This window comes from Aquarana catesbeiana, linkage group LG06 (assembly GCF_042186555.1).
Source record: "Aquarana catesbeiana isolate 2022-GZ linkage group LG06, ASM4218655v1, whole genome shotgun sequence".
In the NCBI taxonomy this organism is placed as follows: Eukaryota; Metazoa; Chordata; class Amphibia; order Anura; family Ranidae; genus Aquarana; species Aquarana catesbeiana.
In genome coordinates this window covers 367,959,861-367,981,306 of record NC_133329.1, presented here as the reverse complement: position 1 = coordinate 367,981,306, position 21,446 = coordinate 367,959,861, and the positions used below count along the sequence as shown (strand labels likewise).

Below are 21,446 nucleotides of genomic sequence, written 5' to 3'. Positions count from 1 at the left end.
GGCCAAACGCGGTACTGCACACTGTTGTGGCTTGAATCCTGCTCGTTTTGCGAGACAACACTCGCAAACTGAGTCAGGATTTTTAGAAATACAGTGCTCGTATTGCGAAATGCATGTTTAACACGTTACTCGCAATCCGACGTTCCACTGTACTTACCTTAGAACGGTCCTGTTGCAGCGGTCCCCGCAGCCCGCTGTGATGGGTGGCATGTCTCCGGAATGTTACTTCTGGGTTTGCGGGCTCCGGCGCTGTGATTGGCCAAAGCCGCAATGACGTCACTCCTGTGCATGTGCGCGGAGGCCGCCGGCCATGGGACAGCAGCTGAAGAAATGGCATGTACGAGCCGTTTCTTCAGTGCAACGGTGCAAGTTTGGGAGAAATTCACAGTACCTACAGGTAAGCCTTATTATAGACTTACCTGCAGGCAAAAGTGGTCGTACAGGGTTTACAACCACTTAAAGTGGTTAAGAAAAACAACAAACTGACTCATTTCCAGTTTGAACCACATGCTGACCGCCCGCCGTTTGATGGCGGCAGAATGGCTCCCCTGCGCAAATCGCCGTAGCTGCACGGCGGCCGCTTTAAAGGGTATAGGGGGTGCGCGCGCGCCGCCGCATCATTGAGGAGCCCATGTGCATGCCCGGCGGCCGCGATGTCCACCGGGCACCCGCGATCGCTCGTGACAGAGCAGGAACGTGGATCTGTGTGTGTAAACACACAAATCCACGTCCTGTCAGGGGAGAGGAGACAGATTGTGTGTTCCTTGTATACAGGAACACCAATCGGTCTCCTCCCCCAGTCAGCCCATCCTCCCAGAGTTAGAATCACTCCCTAGGTAACACATTTAACCCCTTGATCGCCCCCTTCCCTGTCAGTCACATTTACATAATCAGTGGATATTTTTAGCTCTGATCGCTGTATTAATGTCGATGGTTTCAAAAAAGTGTCAAAAGTGTCCGATCTGTCTGCCGCAGTCCCGATAAAAAATTGCTGATCGCCGCCATTACTAGTAAAAAAAAAAACGAGGAAGAAATTAGTTAAAAAAAAAAAAAAAAAAAAAAAAAAAAAGGATATTTATTATAGCAAAAAGTAACAAATATTGTGTTTTTTTTCAAAATTGTCGCTCTTTTTTTGTTTATAGCGCAAAAAATAAAAACCGCAGAAGTGATCAAATACCACCAAAAGAAAGCTCTATTTGTGGGGAAAAAAAGGACATCAATTTTGTTTGTATTCAGCGTCGCACGACCGCGCAATTGTCAGTTAAAGCGATGCAGTGCCGTATCGCAAAAAATGGCCCGGTCTCAGGAAGGGGGAAAATTCTTCTGGGGCTGAAATGGTTAACCGCTTGCCGACCAGCGCACGCCGATGTACGTTGGCGGAATGGCGCTGGTAGGCAAAAGGATGTACAGGTACTTCCCCTTTAAGAAGCGGTGTTGTGGGCATGCGCCGTGACCGTGGACTCGATGCCCGCGATCGTGTCATGGAGAGGAAGAATGGGGAGATGCTTTTGTAAACAAGGCATTTCCCCGCTCTGCCTTGTGACAGGACAGAGATCACAGCTCTCTGTCATCGAGAAGCCACTCCCCCCATAGTTAGAATCACTCCCTAGGACACACTTAACCCCTTCACCGCCCCCTCGTGCTCAACCCCTTCACTGCCAGTGTCATTCACACAGTAATCAATGCATTTTAATAGCACTGATCGCTGTATAAATGACATTGGTCCTAAACTAGTGTCAAAAATGTCTGATGTGTCTGCCATAATGTCGCAGTCCCAAAAGAAATAAATAAAATTGCAGATCGCTGCCATTACTAATAACAAAAAAAAAAATCAAAAATCAAATAAAAATGCCATAAACCTATTCCCTATTTTGTAGACGCTATAAATTTTGCGCAAACCAATCAATCAATCTACACTTATTGCGATTTTTTTACCAAAAATATGTAGAAGAATACGTATCGGCCTAAACTGAGGAAAAACGTTGTTTTTAGATATTTTTGTGGGATAGTTATTATAGCAAAATGTAAAAAAAAATGCGTTTTTTTCAAAATTGTTGCTCTTTTTTTGTTTATAGCGCAAAAAATAAAAACCACAGAGGTGATCAAATACCACCAAAAGAAAGCTCTATTTGTGGGAAAAAAAAGGACGTCAATTTTGTTTGGGTGCGACGTCGCACGACCGCGTAATTGTCAGTTAAAGCGACGCAGTGCAGAATAACAAAAAAGTGCTCTGGTCAGGAAGGGAGTAAAATCCCTGAAGTAGTTAAAGTCAATCAAACTGAGTTTGGCAAACCACAAACATGGCCGCCCTCCGCCCTCACAGCGACACTTCTGCTGTTTCGTAATTCCCGCCCTGCTGATGTCAGCGGCATTAGTAAGACAGCGGCTGTTTAGATCTAGAAATGAGCGGTCGGCGGGTGAAAAATCAGTGTGGGGGGAAAGGTTTGATTGAGGGACGTCTGTTGCCAGAGAAGGGAGAGGGTGAGGAGATTGACTGGCACGAAGATGTGGATTTGGATGATCAGGCGGCGGATCCGGAGTTCTTGGATGCAGAAGAGATCGAAGAAGGAGCGGTACAGATCCCTGCCTTCTCACCACAGAAAACCACAGGTAAAGCACAGCTGTCAGATCACTCCCTCCTCCTCCTCCTCTATACAACGTACTGCCAGCTGTCACCATCCCATAATCAATGCAGACTGACATTTACCTGTCCTCCCCCACCCGCAAATACCCGCATATTTCATGAAGCTTTTTTTTTTTTTTAAGTTTTAAAGTAGAGAAGGGTTAGAACACTTGTCATTTTTTATTGTTGTCTGTACTCCACCATTAGGGAGATTCCCTCTCTTTTTTTTCCCTCATTTCTCATTATCACCAAAAGTGAAAGTGAAAGAAAATCCCAAATTTTTGAATTGTAATAGGTGAAAATTCAATGGGGGGAATAGTTCTGGTAATAGCGGGGTATTCCTTTACCCATTCCTTTACCCGCCACAGCGCATCCTTATTTTGCGATACGGCACTGCGTCACTTTAACTGACAATTGCGCAGTCGTGCGAGGCTGCACCCAAACAAAAACGAAGTCCTTTTTTTTCCGCAAGTAGAGCTTTCTTTTGGTGGTATTTGATCACCTCTGCGCTTTTTAATTTTTGCGCTATAAACAAAAAAAAAAAAGAGCGATAATTTTGAAAAAAAACAATATTTTTTACTTATTGCTATAATAAATATCCCCCAAAAAATGTAAAAAAAACCCCTTTCTTCATCAGTTTAGACAGATATGTATTCTTCTACACATTTTTGGTAAAAAACAAAAAAAAATCGCAATAAGCGTATATATATATATATATATATATATATATATATATGGCATTTTTATTATTTTTTTATTTTTTATTTTTTTTTACTAGTACTGGTGGTGATCAGTGATTTTTAGCGGGACTGCCACATTGCGTTGGACAGATCTGACACGTTTGATCTTTTTTTGGGACCATTGACATTTATACAGTGATCAGAGATAAAAATAGACACTGATTACTGTATAAATGTCACTGGCAGGGAAGGGGTTAACACTAGGGGGGCAATCAAGGGGTTAACTGTGTTCCCTGGGAGGTGTTTCTAACTGTGGGGGGATGGGACTGACTGGGAGTACAGAGAGATCGCTGTTCCTAATCACTAGGAACAGCAGATCTCTCTCTAACTCACCTGTCAAAACAGGGATCTGTCTGTTTAAATTGACAGATCCCCGTTCTGGCTCTCGTTCCCGTGGTCGTGGGTGGCCAACGGACATCGCAGCATGCGGGCCACGCGCATTGGGTCCCCCGCCATACAGCGGCCGCGGGCGAGCCTGCTATGGCTCCTTGAAGGAGCCAACATACACGTAAGGCAATTTGCAGGAACGTGCCGACCTGCCACCGTATAACAATGGCTGGTCGGCAAGTGGTTAACAGAGAAGTATGTTTTTTTCTGAGGGGGGGATATTTATACTTACCTAGGTGGATGCAGCATCAGTCCGATGCTGCATTTGTCCCCCAGCGTCTCTGCACTGAGAACCGAGCCACCGAACATCGCCGATGGCTCAGTTCTCTCACCTCCCTGAGAGGTGAGATGCTGACTGTCTGTCAGCATCTCTCCTCTCTGCTCCTCCACGCTCACTGGGGTGCTGAGCTGTGGAGGGGCGGCTCGCTGAGAGGCTGAGACTGCCATCAGTCAAGGCAGCTGGTGGATCCCGACTTCAGGAGTCGGGATGACGTGGTGCTTCGACTGATTGCATTGACTTCAGACCGCTCTCCACTTAAAACAGGTCACAGGAGTGCAAAACAAACTGCACTTCTGTGACCCAAAGAAGAAGCCCAGCCTAAAAAGCTCAGGCTGGACGTCTCCCTTAACCACCTCAATACTGGGCACTTACACCCCCTTCCTGCCCAAGCCATTTTTCAGTTTTCAGCTCTGTCGCACTTTGAATGACAATTGCGCGGTCATGTTACACTGCACCCTAATTAAATTTTTATCATTTTTTTCCCCACAAATAGAGCTTTCTTTTGGTGGTATTTGATCACCTCTGCGGTTTTTATTTATTGCGCTATAAACAAAAGAAGAGGGACAATTTTGAAAAAACACAATATTTTTTACTTTTTGCTATAATAAATATCCAATTTTTTTTTTTTTAACAAATTTTTTCCTCAGTTTAGGCTGATATGTAATCTTCTACATATTTTTGGTAAAAAAAAATTGCGATAAGCATATATTGATTGGTTTGCGCAAAAGTTATAGCATCTACAAAATAGGGGATAGATTTATAGCATTTTTATTATTTATTTATTTTTTACTAGTAATGGCGGCGATCTGCAATTTTTATTGTGACTACGATATTGCGGCGGACACATCGGACACTTTTGACACATTTTTGGGACCATTCACATTTATACAGCGATCAATGCTATAAAATTGCATTGATTACTGTGTAAATGTGACTGGCAGGGAAGGGGTTAACACTAGGGGGCGCTCGAGGGGTTAATGTATGACCTAAGGAGGTGATTCTAACTGTGGGGGGAGGGGACTGACTGGGGGAGGTGACCGATCGCTGTCCCTATGTACAAGGGACACGCCATCGGTCTCCTCTCCTCTCTGACAGGACGTGGATCTGTGTTTACATGCACAGATCCACGGTCCTGCTCTGTTACCCGGCAATCGCGGGTGCCCGGCGGACATCGCGGCCGCCGGGCACGCGCACCGGGTCCCAGATGACGCAGCGGGCGCGCGCCCCCTAGTGGCTCGGGAGGGCGAGGACGTCATATGACGTCCTCCCAGAACAACAGAAGCCTCGTCCAGCCGTCATATGACGGTGGGCGGTGGCTTAGCGGTTAATCACGTAACCTCCGGAAGGTTTACCCCCCTTCCTGACCAGGCCTTTTTTTTGCGATATGGCACTGCGTTACTTTAACTGACAATTGCGCGGTCACGCTCTTCCCCAAAAAAAAATTTTCTCCACAAATAGCGTTTTCTTTAGGGGGTAAAGAAAACAAAAGACCGAAAATTTTGAAAAAAAAAAAAAAAAACACCAATATTTTTTACTTTCTGCTATAAAACATTCTCAGTAAAAAATAAGTAAATAAGTAATAAATAATAAGTAAAAAAGTAAAAAAATCAAATATCTTCATATTCTGCTACATATTTTAAATTTTTTTTACTAGTAATTGCGCCAATTAGCGATTTTTAGAGGGACTGCAACATTGCGGCAGACAAATCTGACACTAAGTGTCAGATCACACTGCAGCGATGCCAAACCACGCATGTGATGTCTGTGCGATGCGAATTCAGCCATACAGATTGTATGGCTGAATTTGCATCGCATTCGGACCAACATTTTTTTTTTGTCCGCACCAGAATCGGATCTCATGGGTGTTCACACCCATGCAACCTGATTCCTGTCTGAATTGACAGTTCGCACTGCAAAATGTGAACCGATCTGGGGGTGTCATTAACCTTGTATTGACACTCATAGCAGTATGCATAGGGTAGTGGATAGTAAATACTAAATGTAGCGCTATGTGTAAAATTATAAATATAAAGTGCAAATCTCTAAAATAAATAAATCCTACAAATAAATAAGCTGGGCGGCACAGTGGTGTAGTGGGTAGCACTCTCGCCTAGCAGTAAGAAGAGTCGCTGGTTCGAATCCCAACCACGACACTACCTGCCTGGAGTTTGCATGTTCTCCCTGTGCCTGTGTGGGTTTCCTCCGGGTACTCCGGTTTCCTCCCACACTCTAAAGACATGCTGGTAGGTTAATTGGATCCTGTCTAAATTGTCCCTAGTATGTATGAATGTAAGTTAGGGACCTTAGATTGTAAGCTCCTTGAGGGTAGGGACTGATGTGAATGTAAAATGTATATGTAAAGCGCTGCGTAAATTGACAGCGCTATATAAGTACCTGAAATAAATAAATAAAATAAATAAATAAATGAATAGTCCATAAAATGAAAAAATTAAGAAATAAAACATGAAAAACTCTTCTTGTGATCAGTGTATCCACACAATTCCACCACAGTGATTGTTCGTCCTCAAAAGGAGTGCACAGCACCACCAGTAAAAATGCGCGCTCACCTCCCAGATGAGTTAAAACTCATATGCGGATCTCCCCACGAGCTCTTTGCTCTCACTTCCTCTTCCCAATCAATGGTGGGTAATCCAGATGGCTCTTTTCTTAATGGTAACTCAGCTCATTAATATCCAAAGAAGCGGATCATCTCCCAGCTTGGCTCAAGATTCCATGAGTTCAGGACATGTAAATAATAAGTATAGAGACCATAGTGTTCTCCGTATACAAATTTAATCAAAGCCCCCAAATAGACAAGTTGCACTTACAAAATAAAAACTTTAAAATCACATACAAACCTCCAGAGTAGCACCACCATGTCCACATACACAGTGCTTGGCCGGACGTTACTATCAGCTCCTCCCTTCTAGACGCGTATCGGCCAATCACAGGCCTTCCTCATTAGATGAGGATCACGTACCTGGTACGTCATTGTGCTTCAAGTAGTTGTACTGGGATGATGCCTGCATCTTCAGGCATCACCCCAGTACCGTTTAGAGCCAGCCGTCGACTCTTTTGTAATAGTAACTAGCCATTCGATTGCTATAACAAGCAGCAGGAGGGGATGTCCTCCACCGCACCGCCTTCTGCGGATCTCTACGGCTCTCCTGACCCGCCGAGAGACACGAGCGACCGTCCAGCACGTCCATCAGCTGCCCGGACAGCCCAACAAAGCCGAGATCAGCTTTTATGGGCTGTCCATAATGGTAACCCAGAAGCGATGACCTGACATCACTTCCGGTTTACTCAGGTGTTTTCGTCGCCATTTTCATATAATGGAAAGCATTTAAAAATACAGATCTTGGTGTTTTTGAATGCTTTTAAGTGCGGGGGAGGGATTTGGGATCTTATAGACCCCAGATCCCTCCATATAGAGTACCTGTCACATGCCTATAGCTGTCACCATGATGTCTTCATTCCTTGTGACAGCAGTAAAAGTAATTAAAAAATATATATTTAAAGCAGCAGCGTTAAAAGAAAAAAACAAACTTAAAATAAAATTAATAATAATAATAAAAAAAAATTAAAGTGCTCCCATCCTCGTGCACAAAGGTAGATCCCGCATGCACACAAACAGTGTCCCACACATGTGAGGTATCACCATAAACATCAGATCATGGGCAGTAAATCTAGAACCAGACCATCTGTGTAACTCTAAAGTGGTAACCTGTAAACGCTTTTAAAGCATCACCTATATATAATAAAATGTACGTTGTTTGTCGCCGCTGCATGGGCGTGTGCAATTTTAAAGCATGACTTGTTTGGTATCTCTTTACTCGGTGTAACATAATCTTTTATATTGTTTGGCATTAAAATTCAAACAAGTGTATTTTTTTTTTCCAAAAAATTGCATTTGAAAACCGCACAAATACCGTGTGCCATAAAGAATCGACCCCCCAATTTATTCTCTAGGGCCTTTGTTTTAAAAAATATATATATATATATAAAATGTTTGAGGGTTATAAGATATTTTCTAGCAAAAAAAAAAAAAAAAATTGATTGTTGCATGTAAACAAAAAATGCCAGAAAAAAGCCTGGTCTTCAAGTGGTAAAAAAACAAAAACAAATTAGCAGCTTGAAATACTGCAGACTTTTAATACACAGACACTTGCCTGTCCAGAGATCTTTTCTACTGGTCTTTGGGTCTCTGACGCTACCATGTTGGCTGTGACTTCCTGCTGGCTCACAGCCATACTGACCCCACTGTGCATGTGCGAAATGCAAAGCTGCTGACTTTAAGGCTCCTTTCACACTCAGGCGCTTTGCAGGCGCTAAAGTGCTAAAAATAGCGCCTGCAAAGCGCCCCGAAAGAGCTGCTCAATGCACTCCAATGTGAAAGTCCCGGGGGCTTTCACACTGGAGCGGTGCGCTTGCAGGGCGGTCTAAAAAGTCCTGCAAGCCACATCTTTGGAGCACTGTAGGAGCGATGTATTTACCGCTCCTAAAGGGCCCCTTCTCATTGAAAACAATGGGGCAGCGCTGCAAACCCGCCTGCAGCGGCGTTTTGCGGGCGGTTTTAACCCTTTTTCAGCCGCTGGGGGGGGTTAAAACTGCCCCGCTAGCGCCGCTAAAATGACGGTAAAGCGGCGCTATATTTAGTGCCGCTGTACTGCCAGTGCCCGCACGCCTCAGTGTGAAAGTAGCCTTAGACCTCTTTCACACTGAAGCACTGCTAAAGCTCTGGTCGTTTTTGCGGTGCTTTAGCTGCACTTTTCTGGCGCTAGCGGGGCACTTTTCTTAAGGTCACGTGACAATGGGACCTTACAAAACCCAGAAAAAATACCAGCTTTGCGGCGCTTTCAAAGTCACTTTTAGGGAGCTTAGGAAAGCGCCACCCATTCATTTCAATGGACAGGGGTGTTTTTGAAGCGCTATTTTTTGCGCTCCGAACATGCCCTAAAGATGCTGCTTGCAGGACTTTTTCTACCGTGCCGCAAGCGCACCGCACCCGTGTAAAGCACTCATTCAGATAATTGAGAGGCAGTTTTCAGGCGCTTTTCGGGCGCTATTTTTAGCTCTAAAGCACCTAAAAAGCACCTCAGTGTGGAAAGGTGCTTAATATAAGGACACTTACCAGTCCAGAGAGCCTGCGATGTCGGCACCCGAAGCCAACCCGTCTATCGGTTTCGGGTGCAGACGCCGGCATCCTTACTAAGGGAAACAGGAAGTGAAGCCTTGCAGCTTCACAGCCTATTTCCTACTGTGCATACGTGAGTCGCTCGGGCCTTACTGAATAGTCCCTGTTGTCTTCTGGGACACACACAGGTTCCAGAAGGCGATGGGGGGAGAGAAGGATGGCTAAAAAAAAACACGGAAGTGACGTTCGGCACTGTGATCCTGTGGGATGGAAGTCCCAAAGAAAATACAAGAAAAAAGGTATAAAAATAAAAAAAATAATAATAAAAAAAAATATCCAAAAACGTGGGGGGTGGTTTTGGTTTCTAAGGAGTTAAATTTTTATCTTGAACTCCGCTTTAACTGCTTGCTGACCAGCGCACGACAATATACGTCGACACAATGGCACGGACAGGCATATGGGCACACAGATACGTCCCATTTAAGATGCGGCATTGTGGGCGAGCGCACATGCGCCCGCTGCAAGCTCTGTGAGTCCGACCGCGATGGACTAATGACTTGATGTCCGTGGGGATACCCGCGATCGTCTCACGGAGAGGAATAACGGGGAAATGCTAATGTAAACAAGCATTTCCCCGTTCTGCCTAGTGACAGTGACACTGATCACAGCTCCCTGTGATCAGGAGCGGTGATCGGTGTCCTGTCACACGTAGCCCATCCCCCCACAGTTAGAATACATGCCTAGGACACACTTAACCCCTTCAGCGCCCCCTACTGGTTAACCCCTTCACTACCAGTGTAATTTTTACAGTAATCAGTGCAATTTTATAGCACTGATCGCTGTATAAATGACAATTGTCCCAAAATGGCGTCAAAAGTGTTCTATGTGTCCTCCATAATGTCGCAGTCACAATAAAAATCGCTGATTGCCGCCATGACTAGTAAAAGAAAAATTTTTTAATAAAAATGCCATAAAACTATCCCCTATTTTGTAGTCACTATAACTTTTGCGCAAAACAATCAATAAACACTTTTTGCGATTTTTTTTTTTTTTTTAACAAAAATATGTAGAAGAATACATATCGGCCTAAACTGAGGAAAAAAATTGTTTTTTAATATATTTTTTGGGGATATTTATTATAGCAAAAAGTAAAAAATATTGCTTTTTTTCCAAAATTATCGATCTGTCTTTGTTTATAGCGCGAAAAATCAAAACTGCAGAGGTGATCAAATACCACCAAAAGAAAGCTCTATTTGTGGGGAAAAAAAGGACGTCAATTTTGTTTGGAAGCCACGTCGCACGACCGCGCAATTGTCAGTTAAAGCGACGCAGTGCCGAATTGCAAAAAGTGCTCTGGTCTTTGGGCAGCCAAATGGTCTGGGGCTTAAGTGGTTAAACAAGTACAGAGCCGTTCTCTGCTCAGAGCTGTCAAAAAAAAAAAAAAGATACAAAGACACATTGTATTGGTTAAGTTGCTTAAGTGCCGGTTCACACAGGGGCGACTTGTCAGGCGACCTAGCCGCCTGACAAGTCGCCTCCCGTTCTGTACAATGGAACCGTTCTAATAGGAGCGACGCAAGTCGCTCTGACTTAGAAAAAGGTTCCTGTACTACTTTGGGGGCGACTTGCATAGACTTCTATACAGAAGTCGTTTTGCAAGTCGCCGTGGAAGTCGTGTGCAGGTCGCCTCGGTGAGGCGATCTGCAAGTCCTGCCGCCCCTGTGTGAACCGGCGCTTAGGCCTCATGCACACGAGACGCCGGTGCAAACTCTGCTGAACACATGTTTTTAAAAGCTGAAACCTGCATTTAGAAACGCCCATTTTGCCCCGTTTGCCAGCCGTGTTTAGCCACATTTAGCCGCGTTTTACCGCGTTTGCGTCTAGAAGCGTCTGCAGAGCAGAGAATGACATTTTGCAACCCAACTTTGGGGACCCGTATCTCGGGGCCACTTGGTGCTAGGAACCCCAAATTTGGTGTGCTAACACAGTGGAACTAGCACTACAACATAAAAAAATGGGTTCAGATGCAAAAGTTTTCCACGTTTCAGACTCCAAACGCGGCTAAACACCGGTACCGTGTTTAGCCGCGTTTGTGTTTATAAGTGTTTTTAAAGGAATATTTTATGACCCGAATTTGGGGCCCTATATCTTGGGGCCACTTGGTGCTAAGTACCCCAAATTTGGATATGTTATAGTGTTAGTCAAACTGTGTTAGTACACCAAATTTGGGGTTCCTAGCACTAAGTGGCCCCGAGATATGGGGCCCCAAAGTCGGGTCACAAAATGTTCCTTTAAAAACACTTATAAACGCAAACGCGGCTAAACGCGGTACCGGCGTTTAGCTGCGTTTGGCGTCTGAAATGTGGAAAACTTTTGCGTCTGAACCCATTTTTTTGCTTCTGGAAAAACGAGGTTAAACGCAACTGCCTAAAAACGCCAAAAAACGAGACTGTGTACATGGACACAAAGGATAACATTTAATGAGTTCAGGGGCAATTGAAAAAAGTGTCCAACAGCCTCTGAACACAAGTTTAACAGCGTCCCGTGTGCATGAGGCCTTAGGTCAAAGGGATGAACCTCGGTCTGCAAATGAGGGCAGTTTAATCACTTAAAGACTAAACTTTTTTCTGACTCTTGTTGCTTACAAGGTAAAATCAGTATTTTTTTGCTAGAAAATTACTTAGAACCCCCAAACATTATAGATTTTTTTTTTGCAGATTCCCTAGAAAATAAAATGGCGGTCGTTATATATTTTATTTCACACTGTATTTGCACAGCAGTCTTTCAAAAGCAATTTTTTGGGAAATAAATACACGTCAATTAATCAAAAACAAAAAACAAAAACTAAACAGTAAAGTTGTCTTTCACATTACACAATTTTTTTGTGTAATGTGAAAGACAAGAATCGTGATCTTTATTCTAAGCAAAAAATTCTAATTTTATCCAGAATTGTGCAGTTCTAATTTGGAGACTCCAACCATCTTAATTGGCCCAGCCAACGTGATGCCTATGTATGTACACTGCAATTACTTTGTCCCGGCACAGAATCATTTTAATGAATGTAAAGGGAGCTGCACCTGCATGCCGAGAGAAGCATGTATGACTGAAAAGGCTACCGGTCAGCATTTTTCTTTTTTTTTTCTTTTTTTCTTTTTTTTCAGAATCTGATTTTTTTTAGTTCCTGGAAACAGTTTTCAACCACTTGCCGACCAGCCGCTGTCGTTATACGGCGGCAGGTCCGCATGATCCCGCGAACCGTCGTAGCTGTACGTCGGTCCCTTTAGTTGGCATAGCAGGTGCGCGCACTCGCTCAACGTCGCACAACCGTGCAATTGTCAGTTAAAACAGGGCAGTGCCGTATCGCAAAAAAGGGCCTGGTCATTAACGGGGCAAATCCTTCCATTGCTGAAGTGGTTAAAGAGGAACTGCAGTCTGCTCACATAATTTGTAATAAAACCGTATTTGCCATTCTGAAGCTTCCCTCCAACCACTTTGCATATTATTTTATATATACTGTGATTCTGTACTTGCCAAATATGCTGCAGAAATCTCCCTCCACTGAGTCTGGCTGCATCCATTTTAACTGTGGGCAGCTGAAGCTGCTGCCTGTTCACTTCCTGGATTTACACAGACACACAGAGGCACACCTCCAGCTCTGCAGCCTTGCAGCTCTCATTGACCCTCTTAACTCATCCCCCCTCCTTTCCTGGAAAACTCTCACGAGAGAGATGTGCATGATATCATAAGCCTAGGCTTTTTACCAGACAGGAAACAGGAAGTGGGCTGTATAAGGTATTTACTGGCAGAAAAAAATGTTTTACTATCCAAAGTTAAAATAACAAGGGCAAAAGATTTAATATATGGAAAGTTGAAATAATGACTGAAGGTCCGCTTTAAAGACTCCCTTTGAACTAGAGCTGCACAATTCTGGCTAAAATTGGAATCACACATTTTTTCCTTAGAATAAAGATTACGATTCTTGCAGCGTAATATCATCTTTCACATTATACAAAAAAATTGGGCTAACTCTACTGTTTTGTTTTTTATTAGTTTAATTAAAATGTATTTGCTCCAAAAATTTTGCGTTTGAATGATCGATGCGCAAATACAGTGTAACATAAAATATTGCTACAACTGCCATTTTATTCTCTAGGGTCTCTGCCAAAAAAAATATATATAATGTTTGGGGGTTCTAAATAATTTGTCTAGCAAAAAATACTGATTTTAACTTGTGAGCAACAAGTGTCAGAAAAAGGTTTAGTCTTTAAGTGGTTAAACTGACCTCATTTGCAGACTGAAGTTCTTCCCTAAAAGAAGTGTTAAAGCCTCATACACACGATCGGACTTCCATCGGACTTTTCCGTGGATTTTGGTCCGAAGGGCGTTGGCCATGAACTTGTTGGTATGCATACACACGGCGGGACTTTTTCAGCCAACTTTCACCAAATCACATGGTTTTTCTGCTCTTTAACACCACCCTTTGGGCAAATTCTGCTATTTTTGGTTGATCTTTAGCATTGGTTCTGAGCATGCGTGTTTGTACTTTGGACTTTAGTCCGATGGGCTTGTCTACACACGATCGGATTAGCCAACATAGGACATTTGTTGCCGGAAAGTTTGTCTGTTTTCACAGCGAACATTTGTAGGCCCATACACACGATCTGACTTTTTGACAACAAACATCCGACGGACCTGTTTTAGCAGACAATCCGACAGTGTGTAAGCTCCATGGGACAAACTTTTCCGCTTTTTCATCAGACAAATGTTCGCTGTGAAAACAGACAAACTTCCGGCAACAAATGTCCTACGTCGGCTAATTCGATCGTGTGTAGACAAGTCAATCGGACTAAAGTCCAAAGTACAAACACGCATGCTCAGAACCAATGCTAAAAATCAACCAACAATAGCAGAAGTTGCCCAATGGGTGGCGGTAAAGAGCAGAAAAACCACGTGATTTGGTGAAAGTTGGCTGAAAAAGTCCTGCCGTGTGTATGCATACCAAGTTCACGGCCAACGCCCTTCGGACCAAAATCCACGGAAAAGACCGACGGAAGTCCGATCGTGTGTATGAGGCTTTACAATGTTTGTCTTTATCTCGCCTGAGCGATGTTGTGAAACCTTGGCTGGCTGCTTGATTTTTTTTTTTTGACAGCTGTTGGCTTGAGCAGAAAACTTTCTGCACTGAATCGAAGAAATGCTGTGTTAAGATTGCGGGGAGGGTAGAATCGCGATCTCAATTCTTTAACGATTAATTGCGTAGCTCTACTTTGAAATGACAGAGCTCAATTCTTTTAGCATCCATGAGTGTATGCCATCTGGTCCAAGTGCCTAATTCACCTTTATTCTGTCTAAATATGTGTATACCATATCAATTTTGAGCCATTGTGGATCATTTGGGGTTGTGTCAAAATAATCCCCATTATGGACATGAGCTCCCCACATGCTCCTTTCTATACAGAGAGCTGAAGAAGATATTTAATACATTTTCTTTCTCTTTGTCCCCAGTCACCCACTCTAGAATATTTTAAAAAGGGCCTACATGCTCAACCCTTGACCTTTTTCTATTAATATATTTAAAGATTTTCTTTGGGTTTGACTTATGCCCCGTACACACGGTCGGACATTGATCGGACATTCCGACAACAAATCCATGGATTTTTTCTGACGGATGTTGGCTCAAACTTGTCTTGCATACACACGGTCACACAAAGTTGTCAGAAAATCCGATCGTTCTGAACGCGGTGATGTAAAACACGTACGTCGGGACTATAAACGGGGCAGTAGCCAATAGCTTTCGTCTCTTAATTTATTCTGAGCATACGTGGCACTTTGTGCGTCGGATTTGTGTACACACGATCGGAATTTCCGACAACGGATTTTGTTATCGGAAAATTTTATAGCCTGCTCTCAAACTTTGTGTGTTGGAAATTCCGATGGAAAATGTGTGATGGAGCCCACACACGGACAGAAGTTCCGACAACAAGGTCCTATCACACATTTTCCGTCAGAAAATCCGACCGTGTGTACAGGGCATTACTCTCTCTTTTGCACAATGTCGTTAATTTTGAATTTCCGTGGCCTTGATTTCCTTTTTACATATTCTGTTATATTCCCTTGTAACAATTAATTTACGAATGTGTATAAAACATTCTGCGCTACCTATAAATATACTTAATAATTCATCCAACTGTAACAAAATCCCTGTGTTGCAATAAATGACATGAAAATACAAAATATAAAGTATATATACAAATCTATATGCCTGCTGTTGGGCGTTGGCCATGAATTTGGTATGCATACACACGGCAGAAAATTTTCAGCCAACATAAACCAAACCATGTGGTTTTTCAGCTCTTTACCACCACTCTTTGGGCAACTTCTGCTATTGTTGTCTGATGTTTAGCATTGGTTCTGAGCATGCGTGGTTATACTTTGGATTTTAGTTTGATGGACTTGTGTACACACGATCGGATAATCCGTCGGAACACATGTTTTGTCGGACAATTTGAGAGCATGCACAGCCAACATTTGTTGTCAGAAATTCCGACAACAACGGTCGGACATTGATCGGACATTCCGACAACAAAATCCATGGATTTTTTCCGATGGATGTTGGCTCAAACTTGTCTTGCATACACACGGTCACACAAAGTTGTCGGAAAATCCGATCATTCTGAGCGCGGTGATGTAAAACACGTACGTCGGGACTTATAAACAGGGCAGTAGCCAATAGCTTTCATCTCTTTATTTATTCTGAGCATGCATGGCACTTTGTGCGTCGGATTTGTGTACACACGATCGGAAATTCCGACAACGGATTTTGCTGTTGGAAAATTTTATATCCTGCTCTCAAACTTTGTGTGTCGGAAAATCCGATGGAAAATGTGTGATGGAGCCCACACACGGTCGGAATTTCCGACAACAAGGTCCTATCACACATTTTCCGTCGGTACGGGGCATTAGTCTGGTGTTGGTGAAATTACAGGTAAAAAGGTGACGGTAATAGCCCGCTTTAAATCAGCAGCACCACCGTGAGTCAGTGCTACATGGGTAAAGTAAAATCTATAGAGTATATGACTATGTCTGGTGCCTAAGGAGGTCAACAGACGAGATATATGATAACGACTGAAATTAGGACTAAGAGGAGGGTATGAATATGTAACGAGATCTGAATATGTAAACTTTGGTCCTGTGGGAAGGAAGGGGGCTGGGAGGGAGATGATTGTTAAAGGGGAACTTTCTCTTCTTTTTTCTTTTTTTCTTGGGAGGGAGGGGGGGTATTGAAATATTTATGAAATGCTTTGAAGTAGAAGTTGAGATGTGTACCTGCTTTGTTTCCTTTTTTTTTTAAAGAATTTATAACAATAAAAAAAAGAATATAACAAAAAATAAATAAATAAAAATTTTGATTGCTGAGTCTGATGATATGTACCAGCTTCAACCTCTAATAGTATATACATCTCTTCTATCTGTTATTCTCAGAGTGGGTTAGATCTTTTGTTCCCCAACCATATAGATGTTTTTTTTCTATTTACCAATACATAGAAATATTCAAGAATAAATTGTCTTTGCGGAGCACTGTATTCTGGGAGGGCGGCGCACTGTCTCCTGGGAGTTAAGTTTTACCATTCCCAGGAGTCAGTGCGGATCGCCACCGCGTTGTGATGGCAACCTCAGTGTTAACGGTGCTCCGCACCGTTAACACTGAGCATGCGTGGGAACGAGCTACTGAGCTACCAGCATTCACCGCATCCAGGAAGTAAATGCTTGTGGGCTTCCCATGCCCACAAGCAAGATGGAACCGGCCGTGCACAATTTTTTAAACTATCTTTTTCATTTGAAAACGGACATTGGGGGACATAGCTCACCGAACAAGTAAGTGTAACATTGTTAATATGTCTGTGTCTGCATGGTTAAAAAAAAAAAAATTAATGGTCGGCGGACCTCCGCTTTAATAGTAACAAATGAGTTTTATAGTCTATTTACTGTTGTGTTTTAATATATGGGTGACACTTCCTATGGCATCTTTCATTTAAGTGTAACATGTTTTTTGGTTTTGTCTGTCTCTTTTTAATTTCAGTAAGAATTTTAGCCAAAGACTCCGAAGAATATACAGTGACTGGATTCTTTCCATTGACTGATCCCTGGTGGTCTGTAAGTGTGAATGTGAAACAAGGCGGTTCTCGGTATTTTGTAAATGGATCTCCATCATACAAACTGGAAGATGACATCCTTGGAGATAAAGCCATATTGTCACTGTTTCTTAAGAAATGTAATGTTCATGAAGATCACAGTTCGAATTTTATATCCTGGGTGGAGCAACACCCTCCTGTTACTTTCAGACGGCTTATAAAATTGGCAGAGACCTTTAAGAAAAAAGAAAAAATAGATATTGTGCCTTATTTGAAAAATTCAGGTACGTGAAGCAATATATTTTCCTGCATTATATGTTTTGAAAGGTTTGTGAGGACTGATAAAATAAAGATCTGTGTAAAACAGGGCTGAAAAATCCCAGGAGCCATCCAGTCTACGTGTCTCTAAATCTGCTTGCTGACTACTCTTCTTTTTTTGGTTGCCTTTTTGTTGCTGTCATTGGAAGGACTTTGAGAGATGTCTGCTCATTCTGGGATGGTATATATTGAGGTTGAATTACTAAAGGTAAATGGGCTTCTATCATCTGATTGTGAGCAAGCAAAAATACATTTTTTATGTATTTTGAAAGTTAACAACCTATCTGCCTTTAGTAAATCAACTTCACTGTGTCTTGTTTGTGACTTTACAGATTACATGCAATATTGTAGCTATGTGGATATAAAAGGGGTTGATTTACTAAAGACAAATAGACTGTGCATTTTGCAAAGTGAAGTTGCTATAGAGCTTAGTAAATGAGCAGAAGGTTTGCTGACTTCCATCATCCAATCATGTGCAAGCAAAAATGCTGTGTTTTTTTTTGCATGTGATTGGGTATTCTTTGCAAAGTGAAGCTTTACCTCATTTACTAAGCCTTGGAGCAACTGCACTTGCAGAGTGCCACTGCACTTTGCAATAGGGCTGGGAGATTTTCTAAAAAAAAAAAATCTTCGATTCTCTTAAAAAAAACTCGATTCACGAATCGAATCGAGTTTTTTTTTTTTTTCTTTGGAAACCGCGCCGGTCCCGAGGAGCTGCGGGCATGAGCTTTTAGGTGAGGCCGCGGCTTCAGCCTAGTCCGCGTCGTCCGGCCTCGTGGACTAGGCCGAAGCCGTGGCCTCACCTAAAAACTCCTTTCCCGCAGCTCTTCAGGCCCGGCGCAGTGTCAGCGCCGGTCCAGAGGCGCTGCGGGCATGAGCTTTTAGGCGAGGCCGCGGCTTCGGCCTAGTCCGCGGCGTCCGGCCGTAGCCACGGACTAGGCCGAAGCTGCGGCCTCGCCTAAAAACTCATGCCCGCAGCGCCTCGGGACCGGCGCGGTGAAAAAAAATAAATCTAAAAAAATCGATTTGCTTAAATTTTGAATCGATTTGACCTCTCAACTCGATTCGAGATTTAAATTGATTCTTTCCCCAGCCCTACTTTGCAATGTTCCGTCTATTTGCTTTTAGTAAATCAACCTCAATGTCTCACTTAAAAATGGTGGCAGGTGGGGGAAAATAACCTTCATTAAGAGATATATAACGATCCAGTGGCGGCTGGTGAAGTTTTAGGATGGGGGGGAGCCAGACCCTGCCCTTTTTGACCCCTCCCACTTCCCATAAGCCCCACCCCTTATAGAATCCACCCACTCTGTCCCCTGTATTCCACCCATAGTGTCAGGAGTATACAGCTTAGCAACACAGGACAGAATATACAGCCCTAGCATCCCAGGACAGCATTATACAGCCCTAGCATCACAGGACAGAGTATACAGCTCAGCCTCACAGATTAGGGTATACAGCTCAGCCTCACAGATTAGGGTATACAGCTCAGCCTCACAGATTAGGGTATACAGCTCAGCCTCACAGATTAGGGTATACAGCTCAGCCTCACAGATTAGGGTATACAGCTCAGCCTCACAGATCAGGGTATACAGCTCAGCCTCACAGATCAGGGTATACAGCTCAGCCTCACAGATCAGGGTATACAGCTCAGCCTCACAGATCAGGGTATACAGCTCAGCCTCACAGATCAGGGTATATAGCTCAGCATTACAGATCAGGGTATGCAGGTATACATCATCTGTCCTGTATACAGCTAGCTATATACACCCACCTTCCTTCCTGTATATAGAGACCTTCCTCCATCATCACTGACTGCAGATATACATCATCTGTCCTGTATACAGCTATATATACAGTAACAGGACATGCTGGTAGGTTAATTGGATCCTGTCTAAATTGGCCCTTGAGGGTAGGGACTAATGTGACTGTACAATATATATGTAAAGCTCTGCGTAAATGAATGGCGCTATTTAAGTACCTGAAATAAAATAAATAAAACAATAATGATGTATATCTGCAGTCAGTGATGGTGGAGGATGGTCTCTATACAGGAGGGGTGAAGGTGGGTGTATATAGCTGTATACATTACAGGACAGATGTACTCACAATTTGTGACTATTATGTAGTGTAACGTAGTCAGGACATGGCATGGCAGAAATCCCCAGAATCATGTATTGCAAAGCAGCCAGCGAGACATGATGTGGCACACTCACTGACACTGTCTGACACCCTGATGCTCCAGTCATTGTATAATACACCCATGATCGTCATCCCAATATTATACACCCATCATCACTATCCTTATCCCCATATTATACACCCGTCATCATCATCATACTCCTCATCATTGTATAATACACCCATCATCATCACCCCCATATTATACACCCATCATCATTATCCTTATCCCCATATTATACACCCGTCATCATCATCATACTCCTCATCATTGTATAATACACCCATCACCCCCATATTATACACCCATCATCTAGGGCTGGGAAAAAAATCGATTAAAATCTTGAATCGAATTGAGAGGTCAAATCGATTCAAAATTTAAGCAAATCGATTTTTTTAGATTTTTTTTTTTTTCACCGTGCCGGTCCCGAGGTGCTGCGGGCATGAGTTTTTAGGCTACGGCCGGACGCCGCGGACTAGGCCGAGGCCGCGACCTCGCCTAAAAGTTCATGCCCGCAGCGCCTCCGGACCGGCGCGGTTTCCAAAAAAAAAAAACTCGATTCGAATCGTGAATTGAGTTTTTTTTAAGAGAATCGAAGATTTTTTTTTTTAAGAAAATCTCCCAGCCCTACCATCATCACTATCCTTATCCCCATAATATACACCCGTCATCATCATCATACTCCTCATCGTCGTCATCATCAAACCCATATTATACACCCGTCAAACTCATATTATACACCCATAATCACTATCCTCATCTCTGTATAATACACCCATCGTCATCCTCATCCTTGTATAATACAGCCGTCATCCTCATCCTTGTACAATACACCTATCCTCATCATTGTATAATACAGCCGTCATTATCATCCTCATCCTCATCCTTGTATAATACAGCCCTCATCCTCATCATTGTATAATACAGCCGTCATCATCCTCATCATTGTATAATACACCCATCATCGCTATCCTCATCCTTGTATAATACACCCATCCTCATCATTGTATAATACACCCATCCTCATCGTTATATAATACACCGGTCATCATCATCATTGTATAATACACCTGTCATCGCGATCCTCGTCATTGTATAATACAGTTGTCATCACCATCCTCATCCTTGTATAATACACCCATCCTCATTGTTGTATAATACACCTGTCATCATCATCCTCATCATTGTATAATACACCCGTCATCACTATCCTCATCCTTGTATAATACACTTATCCTCATATAATACACCCGTCATCGCAATCCTCATCCTTTTATAATACACCCATCCTCATCCTTGTATAATACACCCGTCATCACTATCCGTATCATTGTATAATACACCCATCCTCATCATTCTATAATACACCTGTCATCATCATCCTCATCCTCATCCTTGTATAATACACCCATCCTCATCATTGTATAATACACCTGTCATCATCATCCTCATCACTGTATAATACACCTGTCATCATCATTCTCATCATTCTATAATACACCTGTCATCATCATCCTCATCATTGTATAATACACCTGTCATCATCATCCTCATCATTGTATAATACACCCGTCATCATCATCCTCATCATCCTTGTAATACACCTGGGTTCAACAAACAGTTGAGTTCTAAAATAGTGGATGCTTC

The 21,446-nt window shown here is 42.9% G+C and overlaps 1 protein-coding gene across 1 annotated transcript; it reads left to right on the top strand.

Moving 5' to 3' along the window:
- The first annotated feature begins 2,247 nt into the window (after positions 1 to 2,247).
- Positions 2,248 to 17,630, top strand: LOC141147801 (DNA helicase B-like). The gene is made up of 2 exons (XM_073634977.1): positions 2,248 to 2,610; positions 17,248 to 17,630. Exons 1-2 carry the CDS (start codon positions 2,403 to 2,405, stop codon positions 17,589 to 17,591), a joined length of 552 nt encoding a protein of 183 aa, XP_073491078.1. The 5' UTR covers positions 2,248 to 2,402; the 3' UTR covers positions 17,592 to 17,630.
- The last annotated feature ends 3,816 nt before the right edge of the window (positions 17,631 to 21,446 follow it).